The 16,275-nt window shown below is 38.2% G+C and overlaps 2 protein-coding genes across 2 annotated transcripts in view; both read left to right on the forward strand.

Annotated features, from left to right (window-relative positions):
• Positions 1–2,580, forward strand: rsad2 (radical S-adenosyl methionine domain containing 2). Its single transcript, XM_053509159.1, has 6 exons — positions 1–386; positions 825–986; positions 1,158–1,387; positions 1,485–1,634; positions 1,739–1,771; positions 2,033–2,580. Exons 1-6 carry the CDS (start codon positions 68–70, stop codon positions 2,195–2,197), a joined length of 1,059 nt encoding a protein of 352 aa, XP_053365134.1. The 5' UTR covers positions 1–67; the 3' UTR covers positions 2,198–2,580.
• A 4,335-nt stretch (positions 2,581–6,915) lies between these two features.
• The window catches only part of rnf144aa (ring finger protein 144aa), a 38,004-nt gene continuing 28,644 nt past the window's right edge, over positions 6,916–16,275 (forward strand). The window contains exons 1-2 of the mRNA XM_053509493.1: positions 6,916–7,067; positions 7,329–7,570. The gene's annotated coding sequence lies outside the window, so the exon portion shown is untranslated. The remainder of the gene's footprint in view (positions 7,068–7,328; positions 7,571–16,275) is intronic.

Here is a 16,275-nt window from a genome sequence, read left to right on the forward strand (position 1 = left end):
TTCTGCATCTTATATAAGCGCAAGTCAGCTGTCTGCTGTCCACACTGGTGAGACGCAGAAGTCCAACATGTTTTCCAATCAAGTGGCCTTGGTGAGGATGCTCGTGCAGCTCTGCATCAACAATGTGAACTCTATGCTTGCGGAAATGATGAAGTGGGTGTTTTGCCTGTGGATGGGAGCGAAGAGCGCAATGGTGAACACGCAGCACGAGCGCCCCAAACTCGACAGCGCAGGGCGAGCTGGAGGAACCACACCGAGCAGCGTCAACTACCATTTTACCCGCCAGTGCAACTACAAATGCGGCTTCTGCTTTCACACGTCGAAGACGTCCTTCGTCTTGCCTTTAGAGGAAGCCAAAAAAGGGCTAAAACTCCTGAAAGAAGCAGGTGGGTGAATTTATTACTCAGTGCAGAAATCTAACATCAAAGTCAATCGTTACATAGTTTCCAAAGTGAGTAAACACTTCAAACATTTGACGTCATGCCCTTTAAAAAAAAAACAAAAAAAAACTTGGATTGAATTATGGCAGCAATGTGCAGTAGTATTAGGCTATGTTTCCACTAAAGATGTCAGAAGTCGCAATATCATTGATGTTATCATGTGACGTCAGAAGAGAAGCATACATTTTTCATGTTAAAATGTGTATTCGTTTTTATATGATTGTATTACATATGATTCATTTATTTTGTAAACGCACTTTCCCACGTTTTGCACGTGATCACACGTTATCTAATCACGTGAGGGAACCTATGATCAAATGTGAAATACATACAGTATGATATACCAAATGGTCAATGTATCAATAATGGAATTTTTGTCATTAGGAATGGAGAAAATCAACTTCTCCGGTGGAGAACCGTTTTTGCACCAGAAGGGTGTATTTCTAGGCGAAATGGTGCAATACTGCAAACAAGAGCTTAAGTTGCCGAGTGTCAGCATTGTCAGCAATGGAAGTATGATCAAAGAGAGCTGGTTCAAGAAATATGGTAAGCTGTAGGAAAGGATTTGGACACTAGATGGCAGCAGCAGCTTATTAATGTAACAAGTAGTTACTCTTGAGTTTATTGATCTGTTGATTAAATGTGATGTGGTTTCAATTAGATTACAACCAGATCTGTACAAGATACTAATGACATTTGTTTGCCATCCATGTGTAGGAGAGTACCTGGACATTCTAGCAGTATCTTGCGACAGCTTCGATGAAGAAACCAACCAACTAATCGGCCGCGCCCAGGGGAAAAAAAGCCACATTAACAATCTGTACAAAGTGCAGAACTGGTGCAGAGAGTACAGAGTGGCTTTCAAAATCAACTCAGTCATCAACACTTTCAACGTTCATGAGGATATGACTGAGCACATCACTGGCCTTAATCCTGTGCGCTGGAAGGTAGGGAGAGCTGACCTGAGTGTCATATGGCAGGTGTAACATAGCTGCTCATGTTCTGCAGTTAACAGGTGTTTGTCTGTGTTGATTTGTCCTGTAGGTGTTTCAGTGTCTCCTGATTAAGGGTGAGAACACAGGTGAGAATAGCCTTCGAGAAGCAGAGAAATTTGTCATCACCGATCAGGAGTTTGAGGAGTTCCTGGACCGCCACAAAAACATTCCTTGTCTGGTTCCGGAGTCAAATCAAAAGGTAATATCAAGTTTCTATCATCATTTAGCTATTGTGTATTCTAACTACAGTCCTGGGATGTGATTAAAGTATATATTGTTCACTGCTTTTTTCCTTTTTTTTAGATGAAAGACTCCTACTTGATTTTAGATGAATATGTAAGTACATACTGTACATAGTTGTCATTTAATTATTGAACTGTAGTTATAAAATTTTCTGTATGTTTATTTATACATTCCATTCATATAGAATATTACATATGTATGTAAAGAATTTAGTACTGCAGATACTGTACAGTATATTACAAAGCAGAAATGTCTCTATATGGAGATTTTAGATATAATAATAATTATAGAGAAAATATCTACCTACAGCATACTGTATGTTTAACATTCTTCAAATAATTATTATCACTACAGATGCGTTTCCTGGATTGTCGTGCAGGGAGGAAAGACCCATCAAAGTCCATTCTGGATGTCGGAGTGGATGAAGCCATAAAGTTTAGTGGATTTGATGAGAAAATGTTTCTTAAAAGAGGGGGCAAATATGTGTGGAGCAAAGCAGATATGAAGCTTGAGTGGTAATAATGCACCATGGTAATGACGATGGCTGCGATAGCGCAAAGACTGATTATGTTTCTAATTTTGTTTTAATGTTAAAGACATCAAAAGGAAGAATGTTTTTCTGTTTTTATTTTATTTATTTTATTTTATATTTATGTTTTAAAGTTTATTTCAATTAAACGTATTTACCTTTCTCTGTATTTTAATATTAACATTAATTTAAAGAATGTACTTAAATTTTATTATGTTTAAATCTACTCATATCTACTAGTAGTATTACAGGTAGTAGCTTTACAGCATTAATGCACCTTTACTTTGCCATTTGTACTATTTTGTGCACTTTGAACAAATTAAATGTAGTGTCTGTGTGTCTTTTAAATAAAGATCTATATTTGTAACAAAAATGCTTTTTTACTATAACTCAGATCAAATTTAAAAATTAAAAAGAAAGTTCTGTACAGTACAGTAGGTACAGTTTATTAGTTGCACAATATATTCACATTACTTTGATGATAATCCATCAAGGTTTAACAGGAGATTTTAGCATTACATCGAGGCTTTAACTACATCTAACTATGCGTTTGCTTTTATTTGTATTACCTCCTGTTAAGGGGTCATAAACGTGGGCCCCTTGTTGTTGTGTGAATGAAAATGGCTATAGTGGTTAGCATTTTGATGGATTTACTCCTGCCTTAGGTCAGTGTTCATGGAGTGTGCATGTTCTCCCTGTGCTTCGAGGGTTTCCTCCGCGTACTTCAGTTCTGTTCCATGGTCTAAAAACATGCAGATTAGGCTAAATGCTTGAAGTGTGTGTGTGAGTGTGAGCTTGTGCCTTGTCCCCTGGGATACACGGTGTATGGTATGTCACACTGCAAGTCGATCCAGACCCAGCCTACACCGCAAATTAGGAATGCACTAATACATTCTAATACAGTTTATCTTTTCTACTTTGAAATTTAAATGTGTTAGACTCATCAATAAACTGTTAGATATTTGTAGTCTGTTTGGAGATCCTTACATCTATTCCCGCCCCTGAGATTAAGCCTAAAAATGATAGTTTCTCTGTTTGACATCGTTGTCATGGCAACGTTCAATTATTGGCTAATAGGCACTAAATGAACAAGGTATTTAACAATTAAAGAGATTTAAGATTAAAGTCACTGCTTTTGAATCTAAATTTTGAGAAGCCCTGGCATTGAGAACGTGAGTGTATGAAATTAAAGTAATTTTTTTTTTTAGTAAGTAAGTAAATTATTTAAAAAATGAATGCCTAAAGAAGTTGTTGCTTTGTACATCTGACTTTTTCTTCATACATAATGAGTGCATCTTTCACATTTTCCTGCTTGTTTTTTTAACATTTGACTGATGGAGGCTTTACAGAGAGAACAGGTTGTAAAGGTCGGCTCACACTTCTCTATACCTCCCTCAGATTCCAACCCCCCGTGGGGTATCCTCAGACATTACCCAGCCAGTTATGACATATAATCTCTCAAGCAGGCCCTGGGTCTACCTTGGGTCTGTGATCCTGAGTTTCCTCCCTTGAGATACTTTGCTAGGTCTTTATTACAACTGCTTGAGTTGTTGTATGCTTGTGGGTCTATATGCTATGCTTTCTGCCTTCAGTTTTGTCTTCAGTAAGTGAAAACCTGACTCAGTGGTGTGAAGGGAAGGTAATTGACCTTTTAAGAATATTAAATTCCTTTGCGTTAAGAAGCTCTTAGGTTTCATTCATGATATCTTTATCATGTTATTAACTATGTGAAATATGAAGCGCCATCCTATACAGCCTTTAACTGAATATGAGGGGAAGGTATAGCTCTATACATGTCAGAACTCATCCTGCTACTTTTGTCAGCAGTGACATCATCAATAAACACCATTAACCCAGTTTAATTGGCTCACAACCTCCATCATGTTGAAAGATGCAAGATCCCTTTTTTCCCTCAATGTTTTTCTTCCCATCATTTTGGCACAGATAAATCACATTTTCATCTGCCAAAAAGGCATTTTTAGATGTTTTCTAGCAAAGTCTAATGTGGACTTTCAGTTCTTGAACATTACATCCGGTTTGTATTTTGCAGTAAACCTTCTTTATTTACTTTCTTGAACTTTTCCCCTGATTCTGGACAATGATATATAGCAACCTCCTCTGGAGCGTTCCTGACTTAGCATGATGTTGTTAAGGATTTTTTTTTTCTTCACCAAGGGAAGAATTCTGTGATCATCCACTTTCATTGTCTCTCATGGTCTTTCAGGCCTGTTGGTGTTAACAAGTTTACTAGTGTAATCTTTTTCTTTTAAGAATGTATCAGATTTTGCTGAAATTATGACAATTGAAAAAAAGTATTCATTCCTAAAGCAATATTTTTTTTGTTAAATCTCTTCAATTAAAGCTGACAATCACAAATTACATGTCACTTATATCTTGATTGCTATACAGATTTGTTGTGGTTGTCAGGGTTAGTGGTTGTTCAAATATTTACAGACCCAACTATCTCTGTGCACAATCTGATCTCCTGTTTCACCCCCTCAGACACATCATCATTGTAATCACTGCAGACTATGTTTGGAGGTAAATCTGCTAACAATCCCATCTTAGTGTGGCCAGCTACCAACTGTCAAAACACAGATGGAGCCTGTCAAGCATACACATCAGCACATAAATATTAATATCTAGCTAAAATAAATAAATTATTAATAATAATAATAATAATAATAATAATAATAATAATAACATTGTCCTAACAGAATTTTAGCTCAATGTTATTCTTAGACTCTGACCAGCTGAACTACCCTTGTTTTTTTTCTTTTTATGATTAAAAGGCGTAAGAGACCATTTTGCCTAACTGGTATTATATTTCCCTTATCAATGACCCAGATTCTTTTAGACTTCTCTAAAAAAAATGCATCAATCTTATGATCTTATGATATTAAAAATAGTGTCTTTGTGATACAGTATTCCATTGTTAGGAAAGATTAAAAAACTGTCTCAGTCTTCCAGGCCTTTTGTTTTGGACAAACTAAGGAATTCAGTTTTACTGTAATCATAAAGCATTAAACACACTTTACAGCCAAAACACAACAGGTGAACAGTTGAGCATCACGACTATACAAGGGTTTCCAGCAAACTGTTGCCACCAAGTTGGAAGCACACAGTTAAATAGAACACCTTTGTATTGTGTAACATTAACTTTTTCCTTCATTAGAACTAAGATGCTCAAACGTGTTTCAGCTTGATATGGCCCCTGTGCAAAATGTGAGCTTCAAGCAGACATGATTTACTCAGATTTGCGTGGAAGAACTTGAGTAGCTTGCACAAAGCCTTGACGAATCGGAATGCTGACTGCACCGCAGGCCTTGCCTCACCTCACTAATATCTTTTTTTTTTGGTGAATAACCACATCTAAACATAAAGGCTCCGGAATCTAGCTCTCAGCACAGTGGAGGCTGTTCCATATCTGGAAAAGGATGTTTAAACAGTCCACATGAGTGTGATTGTCCGACATGCTGTACGAGACTGATGGCTAGCCATACAATATGAGTGTGATTGATAGATAGATAGATAGATAGATAGATAGATAGATAGATAGATAGATAGATAGATAGATAGATAGATAGATAGATAGATAGATAGATAGATCACTTCAATAATTACAAAAGGGAAATTGAATAATTTTGTGATGGATTTAGTTTATTAGATGGGAATGTAAATTGTTTATAGCATGTTGTGTAATGTAATAAAACTTTTCATTAGTTTTTCAATTATCAGCTTTAGACTAATGCAAGTGAAGAAGCCTGTCTAAGATACACTGGACACACCTAGGCTAGGGACGAGTGCTGTTTAAATCCAGTGCTAAAGGGCCAGTGTCCAGGACATTTTGCGTTTATTTTTGCTCAAACACAGATAATTCAACTAATCTGTTAATTGTCCTGGTTAAGTGTTGGTGAGTTACAAACTGCGGTGGAGATTGGGCCTCCAGAACTGGATTTAAACAACTTCAGTCAGTAATTCACCTGCAGGCGGCACAGTGGTTCACTGGTTGGCTGTGGCCTTGGACCTCCAGGGTCAAGGGTTCGATTCCCGCCTCGGCGTGTGTGTGCATGGGTCTGTGAGTGGTGTGTGCAGGTGTTCTCTGTAATGGATTAGCACCCTGTCCAGGCTTTTGAGTTTAGGATGAGCAGAAATGTGTGGTCCTTGTTGTTGTGTGAATGTGTGAATGCCTCAATATTCAGTTGGAATTTAAAATGCTGTATCTTGGGTTATCTGCAGCCGCATGGTGGCTTAGTGGTTAGCGCTATCGCCTTGCACCTCTAGGGTCCGGGTTTGATTGCCACCTTTGGGCCTGTGTGCATGGAGTTTGCATGTTCTCCTTGTGCTTGCTTGGTTTCCTCTGGGTTCTCCCACAGTCCAAAGACATGCAGATTAAGCTAACTGGTGTTGCCAAATTGTTTGTAGTGTGTGAATATGTGTGTGAATGTTGACCGGAGGATCTACCAGGGTCAACCCTAGTTAGATTACAGAGATTTCTAGATGGATAGATGGAGTATATAAGATGAATGAATGAATGAATGAATGATGTGGGAGGAGACACGCGCAAGCACATGTGACGAAGCAGTCCTAAAAAAAATATAGGGGGAAATGTAAAATGGCGGGGTTTATCCGGCAGGGGGCGGTAGTGCGCGGGTTGTTTTGATATGTATTGGCACTCGTCTTCTCTAAAGCGCCAACTAGGAAACGCTCAGACAAATGGCGTCTCTGTAAGACCGCGGACTCATCAGCTGATTCTCCCGAACTGCGCGGAGGAGAGACGCGGGGAGTGAAAACACGTCGCCTCGCCGGACTCACGGCTCGACAGCACGCTTTGTGAGAAACGTAGAAGATTTGTCACAGGTTTGTTTTTCAAGCTTTAAGGACGGAATTTCCGCCTGACGAACACAACAAGCTGGTGATAGTAGACAGAGGCAGGTTAGCGAGCTGTATCACAGGCACTTTATAGTTATTGTAGCACTGTGACCGTACGGAGGTTTAACAGCGACGGCTGGACAGGAAGTGTGTGCGTTTTATAGCCGTAGCTTTATAGCTTTTATAGCTTTATACCATGTTAATGAATACTTGTTGTTGTTTTTACATTATTTCTCTGTTTATCTACAGGATATGTAATTGGTCTTGGTGAGATGAGGATCTCTAAAGGTGTCTGGGTGTGATACTGGAGATTTCTGCAAAGCCTGAAAGATACACACACAGAGCGAACCAGTACTGTAGATAGCAAGCTACTGTTAGCTGCTCAACGTCCTTTGGCAGGAATCTGTGCTGTGCGCGCGCACACACGCACACAGAGCCAGTTAGTAGCTCCTGAACCCTGGACTGTCACGAGCCACATCTTTGAAGCAAAGGTGAGTACTACTACTAATAATAATAATAATAATAATAATAGTTTATATCTAGAAGCAAGATAAATAATTGATAAATCGCATAAGGAAAAACCTTTAATTTGGCATGTTATCCCTTTCATACTCAAATCCCCTATATATATATATATATATATATATTATGCAGACTTTCTTTCTTACCCATAATTGCATGAGACATGCACACATATTTGATTCTGTCTGAAATAATTATAAAAAATATTCTAGAAAGTAAATGGATTGTCCAGGGGTTAATAAGGCTTTATAATTTTTTGGTATTTTGATCCGGGTGACTGATGCCCTGGAGATATACACGTTGCTTCTGTAGCAGTTACTTAAGGGGTAATCAGCTCGATGCCCGATTGTCATTCAGACACTCCGGGCAATATGGGAATCCTAATTAGCCTAACATGCTTGTTTACAAGCTGTGGGAGGAAACAGGACCAACCGGGGGGGAAAAACCAACACAAACCCGAGGCGGGAATCGAACCCTGACCCTCAAGTTGCAAAGTGACAGTGCGAACCACTAAGCCACTGTTATAGCATGCAAAAAAAAAAGTAAGATCTAAGACATTTCACGTTAATAATAGTTTATGCAGTTGGTTGTGTAGAGGAAATTGTTGCATGCTGCAAAGATCTCACCCCTAGATTTAACATGTACAAAATTAGTGTAGCCTAAGAATAATAAATTCACAAAAGCTTACATTAATCTACAGCAATGCTCTAAAGTGGATTGGTATTCATTTGCAGCTTTTATATTTTTTAAATATATAAAGAATCACTTTAAATCGACTGTCGACAGAAATGTGCACATATACAGATGTGAAAGGGTTCATATTTAATGGCGATGTGATGTCTGGTGAAATCTAGAGTTGCATTTTGATGGTTCTTTCATCAACATGTTGGTCTGTTGTTTTTGTTGGTTTGCTATGTTACCCACATTATTGGTTGACCCATGCTAATAATTGTGGAAGTAGGAAATAACTCGCATAATGTCTAATTAAAGAGACGGCACTTTAAACCTTTAGTCTGGGAAGCTCCCAACTCCTCACCTCTGCGGTCTGCTCAGGCAAATAAGGTCTCACAGCTTCGACTTTCGTTTTGTAGATCGTTTGCTAGCTAAGCAGTCCAAAGACCATCTAACTGGTGTTCCACTGTGACATCAGCAAGGGCACAACACAGCTTTTGGTTATTCACAGGAAACAAATTGCCTAGTTAACTAAACACAAATATTTTTATGTAAATGTATATAATGTACAACAAGCAAGTTGTTTTGGGGTGGGCTTTCCCTTGAGCGATTTGAATTATCCTGATTATTGAAGGTATTTGAATTTTTTTTTTTATTTAATTTATAAAACCCAAAATCAAATCTTAAATGTAATTCACATGAAATAGACAAATACTTCAAAAAACATTGTATGATTTGTATCAGATCAGTCTCAGTTATCAGTCAATATGCATTTCAATATGCATTAATATCAATGTCATATGAAAAATGGAATGAATGGGATCATTTTATCTCTACTATAATCATTTCAGTGGTGGAAAAATGGGAATAATCCTTATTAGGTAGAATTTAAGGTAAGGTCCCCCTCCCCTTCCTCCCTGGATGGGCAGCAGGGTGCTGAAAGTAGGAATACACAACAGAAACGCAATAGCAGATATAATCAGTTCAGAAGGATGCGTCAGCATTGCAGAGTAGTCTTTTTGCTCTGTCTTGCTAACCATCTCATGACATTTACATTGAAACTTTGTGAATGAGGATCCTGCTGTGTTTTTGCCCAAAGCTAAAGAATTCTTTGCTTTTGCTTTATGTTGAACTGTCCCGGAGTTTTATGCTTTCTCTACCAGTAGCAGTGTAATACTGTAATAAGCCTGAAAATGTTTGACATGCTGTATGGTTTTAATGTGTATATTAAAATGTCTTCTTGTTTTGGGTCAGTGCTTGTGACTTGAAGGTTGTGTTTAAATCAAAGGCTTGTTAGGTCAGCCATTATCCTTCAGGTTTATTTATAAAAAATGTCTGCCTCATGCGTTGTGCCAAAAGGGTTCTAAAGCACTAAACACTTGTACTAACTACTATTAAACTGGTTATAATACATTCCTGTAATGTTTCAGTTTAGTCTAATCTGTTTTGGCTCACAACGAAATACGGACAAATATTTTACCACTCATCGTGTTATCTGATGTTTCAAATGCTACAAATAGAAAAGCTTGACTGGCCCGTTTTCTTCTCGCACACACTCGTGTGTGTGTGTGTGTGTGTGTGTGTGTGTGTGTATGTGTGTGTGTGTGTGTTTTTCCATTTATCCTGAGCTGCCTGTATACTGAAATGCCGCGTCTGCCTCCTTTGTAGCGCACTGTACTCGAAGAGATAGTAGGTCATTTACGCTACACCATTTTGCTCTTTCAGCAGCAGAGGCAGTGAGCATCACTTGCCGGGAGAATAACAGCTATTTAAAAAGAAAAAGCCCAAAGTTTCAGAGAGAGGTGATGAGAAAATGGCAACTTTATTTTCCCTTCAGCAACAACAACAACAAAAAAAATTATATTCTAAGAACTGAAGCACGTCAGCCCTCAGGGTGACGTTCAAAATTTTATCACCGTACATCAGAACTACTCGTGAGTCATCAGTCAGACTTGAAACCGTGCTGCTTTTTATTGAATTATAGTACTGTATCTGTGAAAGAATTTGTCAGGAATGAAACTTCGGTTGAGTACCAAGAGCATTTCATTAACTGTTATTAACAGGGATGAAATTACCCTCTTGAAGTGACACTTGACACAGTTGAAGTTTTAACCTTGTTTCTTTTAATTTGATAAGTTGATCATATTGTAAGGTGCTATAGTACAGTGTTTTTGTTTGTTTATTTATTTATTGTAGTCCAAATATCTAGCAAATACTTGTACAGCGTTTGGCAGATGCTCTTCTCTAGAGCGACTTTTTTTATTTTATCTCATTGTACGTCTAAGCGGGTTAGGGTTAGTAGCAGTGGCAACTTGGTGATGGGGTTTAAGCCTGGGACCTTCCAATCAGTGATCCAGTGCCTCCCACTGAGCTACCCCTGCTTATAAATACAGTTCATGGCAGAAGTTTGTTTATTGTTATTAATATTTATCATTTTATTATTTAGTTTTTTCACCGCTGTATAAAAGCAATAAGCCTAAACAAATGTTTAACGGTTGGAGCTTACAGAGAAGAGTGGGAGCAGGTTTTAAAAAAATAATAATAAATACATTAGAAGTAGAACAAGTTTATACCTTAGAATGTTGTGTTATTAATGTCGTTACCATGTGCGTGTGTTCTTCCCAGACACTTATTCTAATGACCAGTTTGCATATTGAGTCATGGAGCAAAGGCAAGGCAAGGGCAGGTTTATACATGGGGAAAACATTTTTGAGGTCTTCTGTAGACATCTGTTGTGTAACCATTAGGCTGCTTTCAAACAGGCCTGTTGGCAACTATACACAATTATCAGACTAATAAAAGCAAAGACAAAATACAAAGTCACCAAAGTACTTTGTGAATGCACTTCTTTGTTTGTTTTCTGGTGAAGTCAAAAATGAGGTTCAGTGTCACTGATCCTACTTCTAATTAAAACAAATTAATCTTTTTATTTTATTTTTTTTTACTAGATTTCTAATAGTTAATTTTCTAAATTTCTATACTAATGACTACCAAAATACAGGATTAACACATTATGTTGTTTTTTCCTTCTTTTTTCTTTTATATTTTGCAGTTCGAACCATGGAATGCATTTAGAATGGAAGAAGAAAGCATACATTTTCTTGAATTGCAGTGAGATATCGTATTATAATTTTATAAGATCATGATTGGAAATAACTTAAATACTTAGTAAAATTTAATTGTTAATTGAGTATTTCCTCATGCACAATGCAAAGAGATCTCAAAACACTTATTAGTGAAGCAGATGGCGGGAAAAACAGTTAGGCAGCAGTTTGCTAGGGAACTTAAAGAATGCACTGTGGAGCATTTGGAAAAGGTCATGTGGTCTGATGAGTCCAGATTGACCCTATTTCAAAATGATGGACGCATCAGGGTAAGAGGAGGATATTACGGCCCTAGTGTCTCCTATACAAGCTTATGGGTGCAGTGTTATGATCTGGGGTTGCTTTAGTTGGTCAGGTCTCTAGGCTCAGCAACGCTATGTGTCCAAAAAATTTGGTTTGTTGACGAACTGAATGACCAGATTTTTCCGTCAATGCAATGCATCTTTATTTATTTATTTATTTATTTATTTATTTAGTTGTTTATTTATTTATTCTTGGTGGACAAAAGCTCCATACACTTCGCGTATAATAGAAATACCTTTAACAATGTGATATGATATTGAGCCTCCAATAGGAAATGGACTCCATATTAACTTACACACATTTCCTGTTATACTAAACTTCCAGTCTCCTAACACACAGTATGACTGCAGATCATGATGGGTTTCCTGTTGAGTTAGTTTCCTCTCAAGGTTTCTTCCTATTGCCATCTCGGGGAGTTTTTCCTTGCCACTGTCGCCATCGTCCTCGGCTTGCTCATCAGGGAAAGTCTTATCGTTTTGATTCATACACATTCACATTTCATACAAACTTAAATAATTATTTTGATTGTATAAAGCTGCTTTGCGACAATCTCAATTATTGAAAGTGCTATACAAATAAAATTGAATTAAATGTTTGTCGTAATCACCTATTTCTGTACATATGTTTTTTTCCCAGCAAATGGACAGAACAAGAAGAACCACCTTAAAATCCCTAAAATCTGAATCTCTATTTCAGTCCTAGATGCTACTGTAGAGCACTCGTAAAATGATGAAGTTACTGAAGTCATGCAGGATTTAGTGGAGACCTTCACTCCCAGCATCTTCTCTTTGAGTCACAGTGTTTCACATCTCCTTTGTTGTGATCGTTGTGTAACGCTGATTCCTCTATAGTGATTTTGGTTAGTCAGCGTCTGTGGTTAGGAGGAAACCGATGTGGTATGTGGGTGAAATGTAGGAAATGGGGAAAATAGGATGAAAGTTGCTGGCTCATCATGTTGAGAAACTAATGTATTCATTTCAGGGATTTAAAACCCAACTTAGCCAGATTTTGGCTAGAGTGCTTTGTAAGATGATGTCTCTGGGGTGAGAGAGGAACAACAGCAAGTTCAACTAAAAGAGAGAACATGCTGTAATAGAGGAAAAAGCTGTTTATCTTTTATTTAGGGGAGATTTTAAAGCGTTTGCGTGCTCAGATGCTTTAATGAGCTATATATATCTTTTTGTTTATGCAGTCTTTCCTCTAATTGCATTTTTTTTAAACAACTTTAATATGAAATGTGACCACTTTTTTGTGCATTACTTATGTACTACTGAGAACTGCGTCTTGGATTAAAAAAATAAATAAAAAATTGGTAACATTTTTGATGTCATCGCTGATACAAGTGCATTTTTTTTTTTTTTGAAAGTCGTCATGATTTTACACTGGGGATCATCGTTTCTCTGTTGGTTTTTAATTGTGACATTTATCATATTCTGGTCAGCCAGTGGTCATGTAATTTGTGAGGGGAAAAAAAAGCGTAAAAATGTACTGCGAGACACTAATTACTGTGGATAAATAATAATAAAAAATAAAAAAAAACATGTAAGAAAGCAACGTACCGCGTCGTCCCTATTCAGAGACCGGCGTCTGGCTCTAAGTCTGTCATTGTTGAGAGACAGTAACGATGATTGTCGCTCTCAGTGGTATAAATTGTCTCACTGTGCTTGACAGTACCAATTGAAACTGCACTGGATGGCCTCGAAAAGAAGAAAGTAAAACCTTTATTGTCACCCAGTAATACATCAGAACCAGAAGTAGTGATGATTTTTAATGTAGCCACCGTTGTGCATCGAGACATCTGCATTTGTCAGTGTGAGACAGAGAATGTGTTGAAAAGCTGAGTGAAGATAAGGACAGTCTTGAGGCACTGGTTGAGTCATGTGGCTGTGTTTTCTGTTCGAGTGCAACTCTTCTGCACAGAGCATCAGAGTGCTACATGGTGCTCAGACAGACTGTTGGGTGTTGATAATGATTAAGAGAAGAGTTATTAAGGACAGCACATGTACATTTGAAGCTGTGTCTATTTTCAGTCAAGCACAGCATGTATATCGGGTGGACAAATGAATAATGTAGTAGCTATGAGTAACTAAACGCTCAGGTGAGCTGGCCTGTCTTGTGTTCTGGGTTACTGGAAAGTTGTTAGAAGATTGATCACTAATGTAATGGGGAGCTAGTTGACTAGAAAAGCATATACATTTCATACTAATGAACCTAATGAGTCTTTGATCATTATCTAGTTACTAAGATTTCTAATCTAGCGCATTATCTTTCAAACCCGGACGTAAATCGTAGGCTAAAGCTATGTGTTCTGGCTTTGGGGCAGAACAAATGTTTCTCAAGTCTGACCATCACTTCATTTTCTGTCAGAATACATTACATGACTAGAGCACCTGGCCATCACACCAGTATACACTTATGAACATCCCATTCTAATGTAAATCCACCCTGATTTTCTGCTGATGTTGACTGAGGAGGCCTGATGTGCAGTAATTGTTTCAGTTTATCACAAAGGCGTACAGTAAGGTTGAGTTCAGGATCAATCAAGTTCTTCCAAACCAACCTTGGCCACATTTTGCAAAGTGGTATCATGACACTGGGGCGTGTCTAGGCCTCTTAATTTGAATAATTGTAAAATGTAATGCTACAGCATACAAAGACAGCCTATGCAGCAGTTTGGGAAAAGCCCACATCTGGAAATGATGGTCTGGCAGTGAACTAGATTGAGTTACAATAATAAAGTGGGGCACTACTTTGGAATGTGCTAAGGTGGCTTTTGGGACACTTGATAAGAAGTAAGATTCACAAACGTTAGCCATCAACAAGGAGCCAGATGCCCGTCCATAGCCACGGCTGGTAACAAACGTTCACACACTTCTACCCACACTGTCGACATTCTGCAAAACCTTCATTTTGAGGTGTTTAAGCGTCCTCTTTATAGTCCTGATCTTGCTCCATCAGTCTTGGACCTGTTTAGTCCCCTGATGAAGAAGTAAAGACAGCGGTGCAATGACGTGTATCCTTTTTCCCCTTAAACATACTAAGGTGTGCATAATCCAGTCTGCAAAAAGGAAGCAACGTGTCATAGAACTCTTTTATTAAATTAGCTTTAGTAGTTAACTATATACTGTAGTACAAACCTTGTCAGTAAACTATGATGGCAAAAAAATGCAATAAATGAATTGCTTATTAATCATAATCAACGTAAAATGTTGAGCTCCTATCGCCCAGCACTACCATAGTTAACCACTTCTTTACCCTTTTGGCTTGACTCACATGTCTGTTTTTAGCTTTTGCAGCTATGGGTTTGTTTTCTTTCTTTTTTTCCTTGTAAATTGTGGAAAGCCAGAACTATGAATGACAAGAAATTTCATCTGTGGCTGACCTCACATTCCTGCTGTCTGCACTTGTCAATAGAAATACACAGTGTAGGTAATGGGTGCCATATCCCGTTAATTTTATAGACAGGGTTGATGTGCCTCAGGGGTTCTGGAACAGATGAAGCCGTTTATATGCCGCTGAAATGGCCTACGTTAATCATTTTTTTTTCTTTCTCGCCGTTCAACATCGACATCTTTATTTCAGTTTACGTCACCTGTAGGCACCCAGACTAATGATTTAATATGCTCAAAGAGCACTTTATAAGGAAGATGTGTACATCTACACATGCATGCAATATCTAATCATCTAATTTCGTGGTAGCTGTGTGAGGCATATAGTCCTGCAGATACAGACGGGCAACTCCAGTTAATGTTCACATCAACATTATGTATTTCTATGACTGCTGTTGTCCTGGGATTTTCCTTTACAAGTCTCTAGAGTTTTGTTAGGATGGTTTCTCCTTTCTTGCACCATTCAGTGAGCTCCAGAGTGAAACACCTTGTTGATGAGGGAGGTCAACAGAGAATGTCCAGACTGGCTCGAGCTGACAGAAGGAATACGTTAACTGAAATTGCAGTAAGAAGAAATCCCTTTCCAACCTTGAGGCAGGTGGACTTTTCCAGCAGATCATGATGTCAGGTTTCAGTTTTGTCTGAGGCTGAGGCTTCAGTGTGTACAAGATTTTTCTACCGGACCAGCTAAAGGACTGGAAAAACATTTAAGTCTGATGAATCTGGATTTCCCGCGAGGTTTGTAGATTTGGTGCCCGTGGACCCAGTCTGCTGTCCAGGTTGGTGGAGGTGGTGTAATTATGTGGGAATGTTTTCTTGGCATGTTTTGGGCCCGTTTAATACCAGCATGGCCACAATTTAGCTAATGCCTAATTCCAGCAAGATATTGCACCATGTCAGAAAGCCAAAGTCATCTCCGAGTGGTTTGATGAACATGGCAATCTGTTCAGTGTTTTTCAGTCGTGTTCCCACTCTCTGTATGACTGGAGGAGCTGGAGACCGACAGTTAGTGTAATTATCATGGGTGAAAAGAGTTTTAAATTCTCGCCTGTTCTACGTAGTCAAAAATATGAGGAGAATAAACCATGGTGGTGATGGACAGTCCTGAGAAATACAAAGTTTACTGTATATTTTTGCTTTAGAATATCAGGACTTAAAACCCAAATAGCATAAAATGTGCTTGTGCGCTATGTAGGGTGTAAGGTA

Source organism: Clarias gariepinus, chromosome 13 (genome assembly GCF_024256425.1).
Source record: "Clarias gariepinus isolate MV-2021 ecotype Netherlands chromosome 13, CGAR_prim_01v2, whole genome shotgun sequence".
NCBI classification, from domain to species: Eukaryota; Metazoa; Chordata; class Actinopteri; order Siluriformes; family Clariidae; genus Clarias; species Clarias gariepinus.